Raw genomic sequence first — 21,543 nt, forward strand, 5'->3', positions numbered from 1 at the left:
CAAGTTTATTGCACACTATGAAAACAAAATGTAAAAACACATACGTACAATCCTGGAAATAATTGGATGCTACACATTGCTTTTTGAAGTCTGAAAAGCATGGCACCTGTATAAAGTATTAACAACACCAAGGCAACACAATGAACACCAATACAGTGACAATTTATTGAAGTATCTTACATTATGAACCTGATGGACTGCTGTGTAAGGATATCCTGCATTCTGGCTGGTCCAAATTTCACAGACAGAAGACTGCTAATATAAACAGAAAACTACATCTCATCTTGTAAATAGTAAAGCACCACCAACACCCCAAGCCCAGGAAGAAAAAGTATTGCAGGTGGGGGCATGAACACAATTGCAAGATTTTGTATAAAAGAAGAGAACCTTTCAAATTGGCAGCAGCTGTTAAAGCCCTCTAACATATTTGCTGACAAAACATATTTTGGGCTTATAGAAAGAAAACACAGCTCAAGGATTTCAGATTGAGTTTTGGACCTATTCAGGATAATAAAACAATTACTGTATATGATTATGAAATAGAACTTAATAGCAGAAAGGGGGAAAGTGTTCAATCATATCTTAGCCTTTGATTTGCATTCTACAGCTGAAAAGGGCTTTTCAATGGAGATTTACTTTGGGGAGAAAAGGCTAAAACAAACAAATACTGAGCATAATCAAATGTGCTGCTGCAGAGCAATAACAACTAACGTCAGTGGTATTTGTGGATAACATTGTAAAGGTATTTGAAAGGCCTTAATTATTTGAAAGATACTAGCTACAGTCAACCAAGGCTGCATGATGCACAGTCTCCAAACATTTCCATGCGGTAAGCCAGAAAGAGAGATAGCAGAGCTCAGTAGATTGGACCAATACCTTTAAAATGCAGAAAAGAACAAATTCAAAGCTGTAAAATGGAGTAACAACACACTATCTCATTCCAACCGTCATATGGAATGCAGGATGCTAAACACATGTTGTGTTTGGAGAGAAAGCAAGATGCACATTACAACAATACAGAAAAAGGAAAGGGAAATCAGATACATATCATCTGATAGCAGAACGTCGTATATATTTCCTTATTTGGACACCACAAGCAAATCCAATATAATAGCTCATAGTAGCCAAGCAACTAAAATAAGCACCAAATAGAGTAGCTACCCAGAGTCTCCTGAGAAAGCAACAACGAAAGGCTTTAAACAGCTGAGAAATGCAACTACAATCTCTGGAGTAGCTAGCAATTAAAACATCAATAGCTTAACCACAGTATGCAGAGCATAGCCAGCAGTTAAGACAAGCAGCAGGAATTTAATATCAGTGTCTAAATAAAGCCTGCATTCAAACAGAAACAGCTTCCTGCAAGAAAATCACGATTGTGCTCATGTTTCCCTTAGTGAAATATGGATGCCTCACACTGACTGACAAGCTGTGTCACTGCTGAAATTCAAAGGACTGGTAGTAGAGGCTGCCTTTCTCTAAACTGACCAGAAAGTGTTCCTACAATTCAATCCTAGAAACCCACACTATAGCAAATAAGTGATTATGAGGGGGTATGGTATCCACTGTGGCAGCAGCTTCCTGTCTAAATCAGATCAATAGTAATTGAATATTAGTACTTTGGCTACTGAAACTGAAATCATGTATGTGTTAACCCATTTGAAGGATGTCAGACCATGTGGTGGTTGCTTCCTCAGTAGGTTTTGCACAAAGTATTAGCAACAATGTCAAGAATTACCTGAGCTGCAAATTGGACAAAGGTTAAAAATAGACTACTGCAGACATACTTTGGAGTATGTACATACTTTGGAGAATTAGATGGTGTGCTAGAGGCAAACTGTTACCAATGCAATCCGACCCCATTCCACTGGAGGACAGTCTACTGATATCAGTCTACTGGAGGGTGGTCCTGCTAGCACACTGGCCAGAATGTAAAGAAGTCCAGCATAGCCAATGTTGAGTTCCTTTGGTCTGGGTAGAGGAACACTCTTGTGAGGTACTAAAGCTGATTAACTAGATAGCTATGAGACTTTGTGAAGGGAGAAAGGAATGGTTGTGGGATGAGTTGGGTGTCAAAGCTGTGCAGTATAGCTTCAGCCTGGACTAGAAGGAGTGCTGAAGAACTAAGCAAAAGTACTTGTAAATTGTAGATTGGAATTGGGTGAAGGTAGCATGTTAGCACATTCCAGAGGTCCCATGCTTACTGAATACAGGATGGGAATCATTGTCTTGTACATCCATGGTAATGGAGAACAGCCCTTATACACAGCAGCTTACTTTGCCTACTATGCCTAGGCCTCTGCTTAGCTGTCATTTATGGGCAAAACAAAATGGAAATCATCTGAGCCAAGGTACTAAGGAACACACATAAAGGAACGGAACTGTGCTTTCTTGCCACTACTATTTTCTACCTAAAAGGCCATGCTCTCTTCTTCTATCAGTCCAGATGTGCTTATGCAACACATGCACAGAGTGGAGCCCAGGCAGCTGTGTTGGCACAAAGAAAATGGACTTTGCATGCCTCAGAGTATCTTCCTGCCAAAGGATTCATCTGCCTTTCAAAAAGTTACCTACAGAAGTCAGTAGTTATCTCTTTTAAAAAACAAATGAATATATTTGAAGCATTCCTAAAGACCTAGCAGAGTTAGGAAGATAATTTATTCTGACTACATTAATGCCTAAGGCTTATTTTACTCATTAACTAGCTCCATGTCTGTTAATGTTTCAATGGACAGGAAACAGAGAAATGGCATGGCAGAAAATGTAAACTGTATGAATGAAAATGGTTTTAATATAAAGGTCGCTTGTCCTTTCTGCAACTTGGGGCAGTTTAAATGAACATGTGTTGAGGTGGCCTTGCATAGCAGTTCCATGAATACATTTGTATTTGGCTTGTTTTTCCTGTCAAAATATGGCAGGAAAGCAGGATTGGAGCTGTGAAAGGCAGGGAGTACTGTTTAGCCCTTTTGCTGTTATCCCAGTGAAAATGTGCCTGCTCCCCTGCAGCAATTTGCCTGGGAGGAAAACCTCATTTGGAGCCAATGGAGCTTTTGCCTCACAGACAAATAGCTGTATGTGCTATTTTCATTGAGGCTGTGGTGTGGGAGAAAGAGTTAGCTCCCTCCCCATGTTCCCAGGTCCTGATCCAGGTTAGGCACTCTATAGCTGTTATTTTGATACTAAAGGAAAAATTGGTATGTTTAATATATTGACAAATTCATCACCATTCTGTTATGGCCCTCACAACTCCTCTGCAGCGTGAGGCACAAACTTTATATATAGTGACAACTCCTGCATTTCCCCACAGGGGAGATGGTCAGTTTCTCTTTGCAAGCTCCCATGAAGGCATAAAGAGAAGTAGCACTTCTTCATCTGGGAAGCAGCAGACACCTAGAGTTAACCTGCTGCAGTTCTTAAAAGATGAAGTGATAATTGGGTGTAATTCATCCTGAAAACATATATAAATAATTGAAGTAAATGGTTCATTATGCTGAAAAGCTATCACAGAGAAGAGTAGATCAAATATTACTAATACAGTGGTACCTCGTGTTACGTACCGTCTCCCTTACGAATGTTGCGGGTTACGCATTCCACTAACCCGGAAGTAGATGCCCCTTATTGAGACTTTTGCCCAGGGATGCGAGCGGAAGTTGCGCTCCAGTGGTGCAGCAGCAGTGGAGGCGCCATTAACGAAAGTGTGCCTCATGTTACGAGCAGTTTCCTGTTACGAACGGACCTCCAGAACGGATTAAGTATGCAACACGAGGTACCACTGTAATACTAATATTAATAACTCTTTCCAGCTCCATTTCACTTGCAACCTGAGTGTAACAGAGCTGTGAGAATCTGATGAACTGGAGCTGGGTGCTGAGGCTTCTAGAGGTCTTTGAACACTATAGTACGACAGATCATCAAACCTATCCTGGTGAATCTCAATGTTTTACAGGAGTCTGAAGAATCCATTTATGTGAGGAAATGGTATATAGATGCTATGGAACTCTCCCAGCAAGTATCAGCAAGTATTTAAAAAGAGTAGCATTCCATGCCAAACAATAATAAGGTTATTGTCAGATTGTGTCAGTTGTGTTCCATCCCCATGCGATAGAGACGAAACCCCAAACAAATAAACTTTAAGGAAATTTTCTCCACTATCAGCTGCTGCTTCAGTTTGTTTTTATGGAAGGATGTGATCTTCTGAGGTTCAAACTGACAACTTAGATAGCCATTAAAATAAAGGATCCTGTAAATTACAAAGTAGCCTTCCTTTCGAGACTGCTAAAACAATGAAACAAAAAAAATAACATCATTATTCTTGTGCATTTTAGTATAGTGTATAACACCCATGCCTGTATCCTGACACCTTCAAGAGGCAAATACATAGTGTAGTATTCAACCAAATTTAGACTCAATGAAATTAATGAACATAACCATGTTAGGCCCATTCATTTCAGTGGGTCCACTCTGAGTAAAACTCACTCCTGTAAGATGCACTCTGGTTATAAAAAGTGTCTTTTAAGGATACTAGACTACATCTTTCTTGGGCCCAAATGTTCACATCCATGATATGAAAGGCCTGTGGCTGCTCCAGTCATTTCAAGACTCACAACACATCATTGTATGTGATGAAAAAAGAACAGAAAGATGGCTACATTTGCCTGAATCTAGTTTCTTCCTCACACTTCATTCACCAAGATGGAATTCTCTATTTGAACAAGTTTGCCCTAAGGTTGAGATGAGCTGGTACATGCAGACAGCCCTAAAACTATTGCAAACTGCTTTCAAATTAATTTCCATCTAGCTGAACAAAAGTTGTGCTTTTTTCAGGGGCAATTGCTTCAGGTTCCTGCTGTCAGTTACTGTGGGGGTTTTTCAGCCCTGTCTAATCTTTTAAAAAAGTCAGTCTTGGTGCTCATCTCTCAAAGCAGGATTTATCCTAGCGATTTCAGTTCTAATGTGCCAAACATGCACAGTGAAATGAAAACTTCTGCTGACTAACCACTTCCTTTTTTGCTAATAATGTCACTATAACCTTCTCAACCTTAACAGCCTTTCATCTTCAGAATGAATCTAGAACGGGTGGCTGATATGTCAAATGTCTTTGGTCAAGTACCCTCCATTGGAAAAGCAGGTATGAAAAAAGAGTATAAACAATTTCACAATCAGAGGTTGAAAATATGAGTCCAGATTGTATAGAGTAGGAAATCAGCTCAAAAAATACTCTAAGCATAGTTAGACACATCAAATTTGTCCAGATTTTCCTACTTAGAAGTCAGTGGGCATGAAAATGTTACCAGAGTTTGGGGCTCTGTACACATTACTGACTTAAATCACAGCTAGGTCATTCTTTTTCTCAACAGGGATCAAAGCTACTTTTGGGGGGGGGGATATCAAAATACAGTATTTCCTAAGAAACGTCAGGATAGATATGGATTGTGGCTAAGATGTGTACACTACTTCCCAAGCCAGCAATGGGAATACACTGGATGCAGATTAAACAGGAGTGTATACACAGCCTGGGTCAATAGGCATGCCTACAGGAAGGGTCAGAACAGAGGAAGTGAATTTGCATAATTATAAAGAGATCACATATTAAATACAAATGTAAATGGAAGCCCACCAGACTTCTAAAGAAATGTTAATGGGCTGTGACATGCATTTTATGGACAAAATTAGTTGAACTGCTTTGAAGGAAGTAGGCTGAGTATATTATGGAATTATAACTTCAGTTTCATCCTTGCATGTTTATCATGTCATGTATGAGAGAGATAATTCAAGAATGAAATTGAGACAACTTCTAGAAAGGAAATATTATATACCTTTGGGGAGTATTATATTTTCAAATATGCAGAAATGAGAGAAGGGCTTGAAGAGGGTATAAGGGACTAGAAGTGGCAACAGTGAAGGATGATACTCAGTGACACGATGTGCCTATATCAAGCTACTCAGTGACAATAAATCTGGCATTGCCTATTCCAACATTCAATCTTTGTGACCTGCAGAGTTATTTTATAGTAAGTAGTGTTTTATTACTCTGCTCTTCTTTATCAAAGCTATCTTGCATACCAAGGAGGACTCCCCAATTCCTTCCAATAATAGGTTAGCAGAAAACCTAATTCAGCTGTTTAAAACCACATATTAACATATGTATTTAAATGTTCAACTGAGCAAATAGAACTTATCAGCTGCACTTGGATTTTTCAAGAGGGAGCCACACTTTTCCTTTTTATGTTGCTGTTAGATTTTTAAAAGATTGCAATATGGGCATTAAACATCCCCCCTGTCCAGGTTGAACTGCTGAAATAATCAATTTGTACTTATGGCTATGCCAGGCACTTGGATGCCTCTATCAGGGCAGAATGCCTGCTCAGTGGAGTGAAACTTTCATGTCACTAACATGCTTTGTGAACTCAACTGGCCTTCCATCTGTTTTGGGTGCAATTCAGAGTTTGGTCTCTGATGCGTACAGTGATGCATTACAACATGGTTTATGATCTGGCCTTAAGTCCTGTGCACCATCAAAGAACAGCACATATCACCCACAGCACTTTCACTGATAGAAGTTCAACTATGCTGACCTTTACAATGAAATATGGCATATCTTTTTGGTCAAGCATATGCTATATTTAAGGTAGACAGTGGATTATTCATTTGTGGTAGAATGTATTGAGGGTAAGTGACATTCCATTTTTAAAGGGTGCTGAAAGTGGTGGGACATAATCGTGGCCTTCAGATTCTACTGAACTCCAGTTTCCATCAGCCCTAACCAGCATGCTCCATGGTCACGGTGATGGGAGTTATACACCAAAGGCCATAGGTTAGTCACTTCTGGTTTAGTGTAATGTCTGCAGCATTATTATGGTGTTCATTAAGTAAAGACAGGAAATATTTCAACAGCCCCAACATAAAATATCTAAATATACAGTACAGTGTACCTCGGGTTACAAACTCAATTTGATCCAGGGGTCCGTTCTTAACCTGAAACTGTTCTTAAGCTAAGGTACCACTTTAGCTAATGGGGTTGCCATGCCGCCGCTGCACGATTTCCGTTCTCAACCTGGGGCAAAGTTCTTAACCCAAGGTACTACTTCCAGGTTAGTGGAGTTTGTAACCTGAAGTGTTTGTAACCCGAGGTGTTTGTAACCCGAGGTACCACTGTACTCAAAAGCCCTTTTAAGAATGACTGGAATCTAATTGTAAAAATAACAGCTTCAGCAAATCCCTTGAATTGCTATAATGTCAGCAAAAATCAAAACCAAATGTGAGCACACAGCATCCAATTTCTGTCAAAAAGCTATGAAATGTATTTCTGTCAAAATCTGAATAAGAAAGAATATCCATAATTAGATGGGAAGACAAAGTGGCTTCATTTGCAGCTTACATAGAATTATCCCTTGTGGGGCCAAAAATAAGAAATGGGCCATTATTGATGAGAGTGATTTTCAGAGATAATAAACAAGCAACTTTCAGAAATTCCTTAATAAGCATGGAATGAAATTACTGAAGGGCAATACTAACTACTAAAACTAGGTATCATAAGTACATTAGCAGCCACTCAACTACGAGGTGGCTTTTGCCCTTGGTTTATGATGGATGCTAAGGCATCAGTTACATAGACCTGACTTTGAAGCTTGCTAAATTTGTGTTGAACTATTAAATTCTTAATGTCTTACTTAAACCATTTGCTGAACAAGATTCCCAGTCAGGTTTCCATCAAGACACCTTAATTTAAAAAATCCTAAGGATGGGTTAGATTCTGCAATAAATGAATGCACCCAATAGCTTTCAGTTGCAGGGAAATATTTCCAGACTGGATCTGTTGCTTTTTGGTAAGTTCCAGATTTTTTTCAAAAAATATGTAAGAAGTGTACCTAGAGCATCCCAGGTTGTTCCCAGCTGTACACTCAGACTTCCCATGCTTGAAGGTCTCTGCCTCAGCAAGGGGACAGGGATATTGCCATATACTTGGTATCAAAGCATGCTCAAACAGGACACTCCTAGGCTGACCTATGTATGTGCAGAATGTACCGTGACATCAATTCATGATTCCACAACTCACTTCAGAGTTACACAGAACAAAACGAACTCATTCTACAGTCAGCCAAAACTATTTTGAATGTATCAATATGATTCCACTTAACACTTAATTCCACTTAATTGTGAGAATACACCCTGGAAGATCTATAAAAAATGTTGCTGCTAAGGAATTCGACTTTAGCTGCCTTTCATTTAAAAAAAGTAATGTGTTCAACATTGTTTCTACAACCAAATCCTAGCAATAAGGCATCTTGCTGGTATCATTTGCTCTTAGGAGACAAAAAAAATCAGTCATTAAAACCTTATCTTCTTCAAACACAAACAGAATATTTCGATTTCACATCTCAATGCTATTCATATCTCCCAGGCCTGTTAGCATACAAATAAACTAGTTTACAGAATATAAAGTCTCTCTAGAGCATAGATTTTAAAATGTGTGTTTATAGAGCAGGATAAAAGAGTTACAAAATAAATGCAAACCAATTTAGTTGATGGTTCCAAAACATACTAACATTCACAAAAAGATATACTCTTATTTTTAAAGGTACATCTTCTCAAATTTTAAAGAAGTGAACATGCAACCCTAATTATATTAAATTTTAACAGGAAAGGTTTTCCAACATTACCTGTGCCATCTGTCTCTCCAGTTTTGACCGAGGAATATCATCAAAATAGCTGTCATTTCTTCTCCTCCTTGCATCCCCCTGCATGATAATGTGTGGAACGTCCAGGGAGCCACCAGTAGTGTAAGTGCTTTGGCTGAGTGAGGGAGACAACTGAGGAGGAGTGTGGTTACCGCTGGGTTCCTGCACATAATTAGAGAAAGTAACAGCATGAAATAAACAGACTTTCCTGCACTGAAACTAAAAGTGTATGAACTGCAGCTACAAGAGCTAGTAACACAGTGTTTCAAGTGCTGGACATATATATAATATATATAGCATCTATGTATATGGTGCTTTACAGGTATAAGGTATGACAAGTTCCTACATCAATAGATCACACTCTAAAATAGAGAAAAAGAACAAAGTTGGGGCAATGGGGGCAATGGAAGAATATAAATATTTGGTTTCGTTACGTTAAGGCATACATATGATCCTGGAAATGCTGAATTTTGAGGAGGGACTTACAGGCTTTAAGGAAGGTAGTCACACAGAACCATTTGGGGAGACAAGTGACAGGAAGGAGTGTGGCAGGACATAAGCATGGAGAGATAAGGAGGGGCAAGAAAACTCTTGTTCATCCCCATATCTTGCCTTGATTATGGCAGTCTTATTCTCTCTGGCCTTCTGTTGTCTCACCTTGGTTGACTCTCATCCATTCTGCACTCTGCTGACAGAATTATACATCTCTCTGATAAATGGGTTTTGCCACTAGTATCTATCTTTATTGTTTTAAATGTGCCTGTTGTTTTTGAGTTTTTAACTAATTTTTTTTTTAAAGGGTGTGTGCGCGCGCATGCGTCTGTGTAAGGTAAAGGACCCCTGGACGTGTACACACACACACACACACACACACACACACACACGACTGTTGTGTAAAGGGTGACTAATAAATTATTAATAATAATATGTGATGTCAGGTGTGAGGCAGGTAAAGATGTGCCTGCCTTCACTTCATTTCAAAGTCCCTTTAAAGAGGTATCAATACAAAATGTTTGTACATGGACTTCAAAGGCAAGCCCTGTAAAAATATCTAGTCCTTTGCTTGGATCATAGTCTACAACCACTTCATGCTCCCAATTTATATTTCAGCATTCTTGAAGTACACTGTGCCAGGAAACAGCAGCTAAAAATGCCCTGTATTTGAGCAATTCTCCAAAGGGAAAATACCATGAGCTCAGTGACACTTTCAGTAACACGGTCTTTCAAGCAGCTATAGTTTCTCTCCCAGAAGCCAGGTGTGATATGCCAGCAATGAGAGTGAGAGTGTCCATATGAATGTTTTCATAAGTGGAATTGAGTAAGGTGTCTGTGTGAGAGAAAAAGATAGTTGCTTACAATTTACAATGCACTCCTCCCTTTGTCTGTCTCAAAAGGGACAGTAATGAAAATTACAACTGCATTCCTCCAAATTTCCATTAAAATATAGACAGTTCCTAGCAATATAGTAAGCAATTACAGTGCAAGAGGGGCTGGGAGTTGGGGGCCCTGTTATACAGTGGTTCCTCTCCTTCCTCCTGGGCTGTGTTCAGAAAGTGGTGATGGGGGATAAGTGTTCAGACCCCTGGGCTCTCACTTGTGGGGTGCCTCAGGGTTCTGTCCTCTCCCCCATGCTTTTCAACATCTATATGCAGCCGCTGGGAGAGATCATCAGGGGGTTTGGGCTGGGTGTTCATCAATATGCAGATGATACCCAGCTCTACCTCTTTTTCAAATTAGAACCAGTGAAGGCGGTGAAGGTCCTGTGTGAGTGTCTGGAGGCGGTTGGAGGATGGATGGCAGCGAACAGATTAAGGTTGAATCCTGACAAGACAGAAGTACTGTTTTGGGGGAACAGGAGGTGGGCAGGTGTAGAGGACTCCCTGATCCCGAATGGGGTAACTGTGCCTCTGAAGGACCAGGTGTGCAGCCTGGGAGTCATTTTGGACTCGCAGCTGTCCATGGAGGTGCAGGTCAATTCTGTGTCCAGGGCAGCTGCTTACCAGCTCCATCTGGTACGCAGGCTGAGACCCTATCTGTGGTGCATGGTCTGGTTATCTCTCGCTTGGACTACTGCAATGCACTCTATGTAGAGTTACCTTTGAAGGTGACCCGGAAACTACAACTAATCCAGAATGCGGCAGCTAGACTGGTGACTGGGAGCGGCTGCCGAGACCACATAACACCAGTCTTGAAGGACCTACATTGGCTCAGTATGTTTCCGAGCACAATTCAAAGTGTTGGTGCTGACCTTTAAAGCCCTAAACGGCCTCGGTCCAGTATACTTGAAGGAGCGTTTCCACCCCCATCATTCTACTTCGACACTGAGGTCCAGCGCCGAGGGCCTTCTGGCGGTTCCCTCACTGAGAGAAGCCAAGTTACAGGGAACCAGGCAGAGGGCCTTCTCGGTAGTGGCACCCGCCCTGTGGAATACCCTCCCATCAAATGTCAAAGAGAACAACTACCAGACTTTTAGAAGACATCTGAAGGCAGCCCTGTTTAGGGAAGCCTTTAATGTTTGATGGATTACTGTATTTTAGTATTTTTTTGAAGGCCACCCAGAGTGGCTGGGGGGACCCAGCCAGATGGTATAAATAATAAATTAGTAGTAGTAGTAGTAGTAGTAGTAGTAGTAGTAGTAGTAGTAGTGTGCCTCTTTGATGTAGTTCCACCTTGCTTCAATGCTGTCTCTGGGGCAATTCAGTAGAGTTTGTTCAGTGAGTATGGATTATTCCTCAGGGTTTACTTCCAAAACCTTTCTCAGGAATGTGTATAGTCCCAAGGCAACAGATGTTTAGGATCAGTTTTCCTTCTCCTAGATGGGCTACCTTCCCAGGTTGATGAGTTCCATCTGCCCCTCATTTCCCTCAACAGCACATGCTGAAACTGCCTTCTTGAGCATTGGGCCCTCTATTGGTCTTGTCCACTCAAACTGCCGGAGTCTGTCTTTACATGCAGTGGATAGACAAGTGCCTAACTCACCTGACTCACTGAGGGTTTAAGACCCATAGACTACCCTCACCTGGTTTAGCCAGCCAAAGTTTCCTGGGGTGTGGCCACTGTCAGCTTCTAGGAGTCACAGGTGAGAGCTGAGTGCAGGGTGGGGAGCAAAGGTGGACAAACTACTTGAGAAGGAGCACAATGTGTCCCCCACCAGAGATACTGCCCCCCCAACATCATATGCAAAAAAGTAGTTGAACAAGAATACCGGTTGATGTTATTAAATACAGTGTGTGTTTTTCTCAAGCAAAATCACAAAAATAAAATAAAAATCCTTCAAGTAAACCATGCTGGTCAAACAAATTAGAGAGCCTTATAAAAATGTGAAAAAAGAAGAGAGCTATAAATCTCAGTTCGTATGGGTAGTTGCTAAATAATCATTCTTTGTGTTTGAAGATTTTATAGGCCTTTTACAATATGTGTTTGAGGGAATACAATATATATTTTCTGGAACTTACCCTGAGGGTTATAGATCTTGGTGGTTTCTGAGGTGGATCTTCGTGAAGCCTGTCTCCCAGTGAGGCCAAAATGCGTTTTCGATGGCCAAGCAAACTGATTTTTAAAACCTGAAAAGTAAAAGGAAGCTGATAAAGAAACAAATTTTTAAAATAATGAATGACTGAAGAACCTGCCAAGAAAATGCAGCTATGTAACTATTCATCAGAATATTGTCCATGATGCTGAGGTGCAGAAAAGTAATGTGTGGAGAGGCATAGAATGATACTATTAATAATAGAGAGTTTGGTTGGAAAGTAGGCTGGAAGGAATGCCAGAAAGAATCCAAAGTAGTGAGAGGTAATGCTACAGAACAAGCCAAAAGGCCAGCAGTAGAGAGATGTGCCATGTCAGAAGGGCAGAGGAGCAGGGAGGAGAGCGCAGCAAACACGGAAGATAGAGAATCACAAAAAGAATTCAAACAGAATGTAATAAAATACATAGAGAATAAAAAAATAACCCAAACTCCTGGTTTGTCTTGTTAGGGTTGAAGCAGGAAGGCAAGAAATGTTCCTTGCAAAGTACACTCCTTTTGACATACACACTATTTGCTGCTGTGGCCCTCTAGTCATAGCATCCTTTGAGAATTTCAGGCTAAAGGAAAGAGACTAAACATGGACTTGCTGTGGAAAATAGGGGCCAGTGTGCATTGCATGTGCATCCAACAGTGTTGTTTCTGCACCAACAAATCTCATCTAGCTCTAGAAGGAATAGTGGTGGTGGGGGGGGAGTTATCCAGGCCCCTTTCTTCAATAGGAACAATTTGGATGGGCTAAATATATATTGCCACTACTCTAAACTGTGAAACAGAGCTGACACAGTGCAAGTCACTGCTGGAAGTGTATTGTAGAAGAGTCTGGTGGTGGCATACGGTATCTAAACATCAGGCGGAATTTTAATCGACATCATTTGTTGCATATTTGGTATGTTTTTATTGCCAATGCTCATCTGATATACATATTATTATCCAGAACACTGAACCACTTTAATTATGAAGGCAGATCATTCTATAGAGAAAATATCTGACACATTCACACCTGCCCCAGCAAGGCAACTATGAATTACACTGTGCTGTCAATTTTTGGTGCTTATTCCTAAAACAATTTTTTTGCAGCTGTGCTGTGATAAATGATCTGCATTACACCACTTCTTTGTTACTAAAGAAAAACCCATTGTACAGGTTAAATTTTAGTATAGTGCATCAATAAATTGTGTCCAATTTCACTAGTGAATGTGACATGCACTACTAAATACTACAACTCTGTCTCTGCTTTTCAATTACAACTTGGTATACAATATTTTTAAAGATGGCATGTGTGCAAAAATTCTATCTGTAAATATATGTGTAGGCTACTATGCATTAGACTAAGTAATTGAATTACAGTGTTTAACTTCAGTAGATAGTGTTATAAATTGATACAATGCAATAATGATACTCTGTTGAAAGTTTCTTAAAGTTGACAGATGTGTGTATGGTGGGGAATGGAGCACACATAGTCTGACAAGTCTGTTGATTATTGCTGATACTGAAAAGCACACATTGTTCTATTTAGGCTGGCATTAAGTTAGACTATTTTTCTGTCTGAAATTTCCCCCCTAAATTATATAGAAAACAAAAATACACTTTAAAACAGGCTGTCCTTTCATCATAATCCTGCTCCACTACTTTGTGCATTCCCTGGATAACAAGAGCCACACATTAAAAATAAATAAAACAAACATCCACCAATACATGCACATAGTACAACCTGACAAGTTAGACAAGGTGTAGCCAGTGTGGTGTTGGACTATAACTCCCACCATTCCTGATGATTGGCCATGCTGACTGGGGCTGATGGGTCCAATAACATCTGGAGGGCACCCCATTGGCTATCTAAGGAAATTATGGCAGTTGTCTCTTTCTACAGAGGAAAGAGCTAGAGCTAATTCTGGAAGGCTGAATCACAGTCCACTCTAAGAGCTGTTGTGCAACAGTTTCTTTCTGTGCCATTTGAGTCATGCCAAAAGTCCTGGATCGCATGGGAGAACTGATGTGGTTCCTTCTCTCACCAGTCTGTTGCCCTCCTCAGAAACAGCTGCAAGGCTGATATGGGAAGCTACATAGTGAACTCATCCCATGCGGTCCAAAGATTGTGATATTAAAGAAACAGCATGGATAAGAGCCATGCTGCATTGGCCCATAGTCAGTGCACAGACGCCTTGTTGTTGTTGCTGTTGTTGCCTATAGCAGCCATTTCGTGCTGGCACCCATGACACTTTTACACACACACACACACACAGAGCAAGCAATGCTACATCATAAAGCAATCATACAACTGGTTCAATGTATCTTTAAAACCTAAATTGGCATGTTCCAGTTCTACCACTTTAAGGATTTCAACAACACAGCATTTACTTGGGGGGAAAGCAAACATGCAACCACTGCAAAAGTTTAGAACTAAATACCAACATTAATTGTCCCAGTGGCATGAAATAGTTCTCTTGTATGTATATTACAAGGGGCTCGTATTTTAATAACTGACTCGGGGTGCTTCCACAGTAGCTGCAAATTTTTCTGGAATGAACTCAGTTTAATCCATTTACTCAGTTTTTATGAAAACAACAATTTGCATAACTATTTGCATAATCAGTGCCACTTTGTTTAATCTTTGTAGTCAGCACAATTCCTCATTCATTTATTTTGTTTTCTTTATCACTGCAATTATACAACAGACATTGAAACGTGAGTTCAATATTTAATCCTAATCACTCAGATTTTTCTTTGTTTAATGTGTAGTCTGACAAAGATCTACACTTAAAAAAAAGCAACTTACAGGAATTTATTTAGATAATTAATTGGCTTAATAACCATTAGGACAATGTCATCTGCATAAATAGCTGATTTGTTCTGCTTAAGATTTGTAGACATGCCTTTCATCTGGTTGTCCTTTGTAAGAATAATTCCTAATAATTCTATAGCTAGAATAAACACTGCTGGTAATAAGGGGCATCCGTACTTATTCCCTCTTTTAAAGTTATTTTGTAGAATAATCTTTTGTTGGGTAATCTAGTTTCAAAGTTAATGATGAGGATGATGATTAATTGACCCACCCTTCACCCTAAGGTCTCAGTGTGGGTTACAACATTAGAACACAGTACTAAAAACAGTTTAAAACAACTTCCAATCATAAAAATAAAAATAAGGTGGCTCCTAAAAAATAAGCACATCATGTGTCAAAAGTCAGGGTAATGAGGTACACCTTCAGCATTCTCTGGAAGCTGTATAATGAAGGAGCCAGACACACCTCTGTGCAGAGGGAGTTCCACAATTTAGGGGCCACCACAGAAAATTCCTTCTCCCGGGCCACCCCCCCCCCACCCGAGCAAGTGTCTGAAGGTGAAGGAACTACCAAGACGGTCTCCCATGCCAATCTCAGCACTGAAGAGAGCCTGTAGGGAAGGAGGTGGTCTTTCAGATCTTTGGGGCCTGAGTCATTTAAGGCTTTAAGCACTAATGTGAGCACCTTAAGTTGGGCTCAGGAATGAACTGGCAACCAGAGCAACTGTTTTAAAATGGGCTGTATGAGATTTAAATAAACCTTAGTCAATTGGCCACTGAAATATGGACCAACTGCATTTTCCACGTCGTCTTCAAAGGTAGTCCCACATACAAGTGCATTGTAATAATTCAGTCCGGAAGTTACAACAGCATGGAGTACAATGGTAATCTTGGTCCAAAAGGGGTTGTAACTGGTGAACCAGCTGGAGCTGAAAAAAGGCACTCCAAACCACAGAGACCACTTGAGCCTCCAGTGACAGTGTCAAATCCAGGAGCAAATCTGCTCCTTCCAGGGGAGTGCAACTCCATCTAGGATTGGTCACCTCCCTGCTTCCTGGATGCGAGAACCTGGGACACATAACACTTCTTTTTCAGGATTCAGCTTCAGTTTATTGGCCCACATACAACCCATCACTGCCTCCATGCACTGGCCTAACACCTCAGCTGCCTCTCTTGATTCAGATGGAACAGAGAGGTCGAGATAGAGACAGAGAGCCAGGTGCCATCTAACAGACAAGAGACACCAAGTCTGAAAGAACTACCGTATTTTTCGCCCTATAGGACGCACTTTTTCCCCTCCAAAAATGAAGGGGAAATCTGGGTGCGTCCTATGGGGCGAATGCAGGCTTTGGCTGAAGCTTGGAGAGCGAGAAGGGTCGGTGCACACCGACCCCTTTCTCTCTCCAGGCTTCAGGAAGACATCCGCAGCCTAGGCAGCCCTGTGGGAGGTCCCGCAGGGATGTCTAGGCTGCGGATAGCAGCCTGCCGCCCAGCACGAGGGGCGCCCTGAAGCAGAGCGCCCGCCGCGCCAGGCAGACATCTGCAGCGTGGGGAGCCCTGGAGGAGTTCCCCACAAGGCTCCCCACACTGCGGATAGCAGACTGCTGCCCAGCGCGAGGGGCGCCCTGAAGCAGAGTGCCCCCCGCGCCCGGCAGACATCCACAGCGTGGGGACCCTTGCAGGAGTTCCCCGCAGGGCTCCCCACGCTGCGGATAGCAGCCTGCCGCCCAGCGCGAAGGGCACCTTGATGCAGAGCGCCCCTCGCGCCAGGCAAACATGGGCCAGCCCCACAAGCTCGGGGGACAGCAGGGAGGCGCAGCGCCGCCATCCCGCTGTTCCTCGACCTGGTTCGGTTTCCCCGACCTGCTTTTGGGGGGGGAAATAAAGGGGGGGAATTTCCTTTATTTCACCCCAAAAAACTAGGTGTGTCCTATGGGACGGAGCGTCCTATGGGACGAAAAATACGGTACTTAACCCAAACATCTGAATGCTCTTAATTCAAAGAATATGTTATGATTTATTAAAGGCTTTCTATGCATCTAAAACATTAATATACCCACTACTCTGTGATTCTTAGCTCTTACAAACATGTTGGGTAGCTTTCTCACATGGACAGCCTTCTGTGCTCTGCAGAAGATTCTCAGCTATGAATCTAGGGAGACTTTTATTTTATTCATGGTAAGACTTAGGCTAATGTAGTCTATGCTCAAGACTAAGATTGGTCTAAAAACGTTTTAGATAGAGACCACAGTGGCATTCAGTTAAGGCAGAGGCCACAACCCTCAGTAATGACTAAGTAAGCCAAATAATTCCAATGGGTCTACTCCAAGTATGACTTGGATACTTTATTCCTCCATTTAGCCAAAAGGAAGTTACATTCAGAACCTAAATAATAAATTATAAACTGAGTTTTGCTATAATTTTGCATGAATGTATATTCACATGGATGGGTAATCTTGTTAACCTTTGCAACAATCTTATTGGGTTAGCCGAGTTGTGCCCAATGCCATCTGCAAAAAGGATAATTTTGACCTCCAGTTGTCCTATCATGAATCCCTTAATCTCTTTACCTAAACAGCATTTGCTAGTTTCTATGAATATCACACAAAAGGGCCAATCACAAGGGGATATCATATCCCTTTCTAGTTCAATAGTTGGAGACAAAATTCCTTTAATAAACACATTCCCCTTGATGTGTTTAGATCCCCTTGATGTGTTTAGATAACATTTAAATATGGATTTTAGTATATTATAATCATCTTGTGTGACACAACCCTGACCTGCCAGGATATATGCCTCCTCTGGTTTCCCATCCCTTCTAAGGAACGAAGTCAGATACATCTTGCCACCACTACACAATCTTCACAACCCTTTGGTATCACTTATCTGGCAAGATAACACATTAACACATTGATCGGCTCAAGAGGTATTTCATGCCTTCCAGGCTATGTGCAAATCAGCCAATTGGTTGTACCAGGCAACCTGTCAGACAGTATTTCAGGCTTCAGAAGATACAATGCTATAGTATTCATCGGTCTTCAAATTGTAAGTTGGGTGCCACTTTTGGGTCATGGCCTAATCCATGGTGGGTCACAACAGCAGCACTACCACCCTACAAATATATGGTACAAAAGTAAGAAATGGATCTCCAAATGCATATTTGAGTTGGATGTGTGTCCTGGATCTGAAAAGGTTGAAGACCATCTTTCCATTTGACTCTAGACTCACCTCCTTCAAGATTCATCAACAAATGAAAATATAGCTACTTATTGCTATCACCTCCTGATGTTATAGTATTGAGAACATAAAATTCATCTTTACTACCTTAACATAAAAATTATTTACAGTCATATAGGCAGAACAATATAAAACACTGGGAATTCAAGTCACAGCAAGGTCTGACAGAATGGAAGCCTACAGCAATAGCATAGTCCAACCCTTGCTAAAGAGAGAGATGTAAAAAACAAAATTACACCTGTACTTTGTGTATATACATTTATTTCCCTAAACCTATATTTCATGCATAAACATTTGCCCTAGGCTGAAACCTGGCATCTATTACACAGTGTAACTGCTGTCATTATTTTGAAAAATAAATGTGGCTGAGCCGTTAAGCAAAAGTAAATGCATGCAGCATGCACACTGCAGAGAAGATGAAGGAACACTGAAGCTATACTCCCATGTCCATTCACCTGGGAATTAGTTAGACTTGCTGCTGAATAGAAATCTAAGGCACTGCAGTACAAGTTTCACTGCTGGGAAAGCAGCTAGAAGGTGTTAGAAACAAATCTAAAACCTTCCTCTCAACACCACCATCACATCCAAGCACTGAGACTATACAACTCTGCCTGTCTTGCTGGCCTTGCTCATGGAACTAGTAGCATTTCAAAGAAAGGTACATTGAAAGTCTTGGCTTACAGGACATGCACTCCCTACCTATCAATCTAAATTTCAGTTCCTGGATTGAACAACTACATTTCGCTATACCACTGGTGCCATTGTGCACTACCTCCAGACTCCTCCCCAGCATCTAGATGATGTGCGCCAGGCAAACAAGCCGCATGTCCACCACATGCCCAATCATCAATGTCCCTAATTATCAAATTACCCTCTACCAGAATCCCGCTCTCCAAGGAGTATCCTCAGCAGAAGAGGATGAACTACCGTACTCATACCCCAAGGAATGAGTTCCTTCTAAAGGGTCATTTCCCACTTCCTCAGTTTGACTATCTCCTTCCCCAAGGCCTTCATTCTCCATGACAGCAGGGGAGCTGCCACCCTGGAAGTGGGATGCAGCTATCACATCTCCAAAGGCCTCACTGCCAAGGCTACTGTCCCAAATGCCAATACGGACTGTCATGGACTGGCTGGATGTAGAGGAGCGCTGAGAGGCACCAGCTGGGAAACCCCCCCAAGGGAAGAAGGCTCAGAGCCCGAGGATTAGTGGTGGGACTACAACGAGTGGTCAGAGGGAGAAGAGGTAGCAGACCGGGAGGAGAAGGTGTTGGAAGCTGAAAAGGTAACAGGTTTTAGTGTGCGGGAAGAGTCTGCAGCAGAGAGTAGTCCAGAATAAGAGGCAGAAGTGGAGCCTGGAGAGCAGCAGGGGCGTATTTGTCCCATTATTGTAGGCTTGAGCTCTACAATCACTGAGAGGAATAGCATGTTCTTTCAGTGTATCAGTTATCAACTGATCATCCCCCCCCTTTAGTTGCTACAATCTGCAAACTTGAGAAATATTTCTTGAATCTCATACTGCATTTCTTTCAAAAGTATGTATCTCAAAAGAAATGTGTGTTCAGTGTGGGAAGATCTGGTGTTGAATGTACTATTACTACACAGTACTTTGCAGATTGCCTCTCAAGCAAAATGTGTTGTTTCACAAGATTTGAGCATTCTGCAATAAATTCATTTTGTGAGTCGGGGGACATAATGCACTTGAAGCCACTCACTCCTTTTCTGTGACTCCTCTACACTTAGCACACATTCCTGAAGTCTCACCTGGAGAGCAGTTCAATGAGTCCTTAAACGTTTCCATTGTTTGAATCACCAATTCAGAGGGATAAACCAGTAAATGCTCCCAAGAAAAGTACATCAGTGATGCACTTTAAAAGGCAGTACCATTTCACAGCTTCATGTTTTGATTGACGCTTCTGAGATGATGTCAACTCCTGTCCCAGGTAGCAGGTGCCTTTCAAGTTCTCACCAAGCTAGGTTAACATTCTCTATGACTATTGCCTTTTTCATGTTTTAGAATCCTGTAGAAAAGTTTCCACCAATTCCCATTAGCATCTCAGCCTTCAGCAGATACCAGGGCAGACTTAGATGCAGAAGTGCTAGTCTTGAGCCAAAATAATTGACATGGAAAGCAATATAAAGCTTATTTCTGTTAATTCCAGACAAGCCTTTCTCTTACATGTAGTTCTCCATTAGTGCTTTGAAATTTCAGTATACTTTCTGGGAAAATTTGATTGCAGCTGCCCCTTTCCTCTGTAGTAAAATACTGCAAGCTATAACTGATATCCCTCTGTTCAACTTTAAAAATGTATTCCACCGTTCTTTGTCAGTTTCAACTTTATTTGTAAGCGATATAGGCTGCAACCATTTTGTGTGCATCAAAATAACATGCGACCGCCAATGCATGGGTCCTTTTGTACCTGGAAGAGTGCAGAACGGGGGCAGAATGGGCTTATGCACAGTCCACCAATGTGCACAGGAGCCAGGAATGGAACCGCCATGCAAAATAGTTGCTGCCTGTATTATAAACATAAGTAAAAATTGCAGCACCTAGCTGTGCTTGCTTGATCAAAGCAACAACAACGCAGCAAGAGCTCCCCTGCAAACTTTACAGCTTTTTGCAAGTTGGCCAAAATAACCTGAGATGTGCACAGTTGTAAAACGACTTTACAATTGCATGTTCATTATATCTAAGCAATGCTACTTCTCAGGTTAATCAATAATTCAAAATTAGCAACACCTTTAATCAGAAAAAGCCCAAATTAAAATACACAGAGATGAATTAATATCCAGTTTTCTAGTCATAGTATTAATAAAGCAGAGCACTATGAAATATCTCAGGTGATTTTTTTTGGGGGAGGGTTGAATGGGTTTTGGGTTTTTTGCTTTAATTATACCCTTACAAATATAATTTGAATCAATGCAAATATTAACTATCTCTTGATTCTTAGGAGATTTGTTTGGAAAAGGTAATTTCCCCAAATGTAGTTAGTTCTTCATCTGTTCATGATGATAATGGAGGCAATGAGCAGCTTTGATTTCCTCTGCTTCAAGGCGGGCCATGTTGAGGTTGGAACTTAACGGGTTAAGTTCTTCCCATGATGCCACACCATTCTGACGTCAATTTTGGAAGCTTGGGAGGAGCTTGGGAAGAGTATGCCAGTCCCACTCTGTATTTTGTGGGGAAAGGATGCAGTTTTGTCATGGCTGCAAATAGTCCTGGAAATTCCTGAGAAATGTTGGAATAAAAGCTGTAAATAGACAAACCTGGACTGTGTGTGTTTGTCTGGAAGCCAAGCTACATGACAGTTTTACACCGCTGTG

At 41.3% G+C, this 21,543-nt stretch overlaps 1 protein-coding gene across 16 annotated transcripts in view; it reads right to left on the bottom strand.

Annotated features, from left to right (window-relative positions):
- ANKS1B (ankyrin repeat and sterile alpha motif domain containing 1B) overlaps window positions 1-21,543 on the bottom strand; it is a 366,454-nt gene that overhangs the window by 19,532 nt on the left and 325,379 nt on the right. For 9 of the 16 annotated variants that reach the window (XM_082240757.1, XM_082240765.1, XM_082240768.1 and 6 more), the window contains 3 exons: window positions 12,131-12,238; window positions 8,658-8,837; window positions 181-255 (listed from right to left, as the gene is read on the bottom strand). In XM_082240757.1, the coding sequence (XP_082096883.1) occupies window positions 181-255; window positions 8,658-8,837; window positions 12,131-12,238 (363 nt within the window). The remainder of the gene's footprint in view (window positions 1-180; window positions 256-8,657; window positions 8,838-12,130; window positions 12,239-21,543) is intronic. The other 7 variants (XM_082240761.1, XM_082240766.1, XM_082240769.1 and 4 more) reach the window with 2 other exon arrangements.

The sequence above is a fragment of the Podarcis vaucheri genome, assembly GCF_965113315.1.
Source record: "Podarcis vaucheri genome assembly, chromosome: 10".
In the NCBI taxonomy this organism is placed as follows: Eukaryota; Metazoa; Chordata; class Lepidosauria; order Squamata; family Lacertidae; genus Podarcis; species Podarcis vaucheri.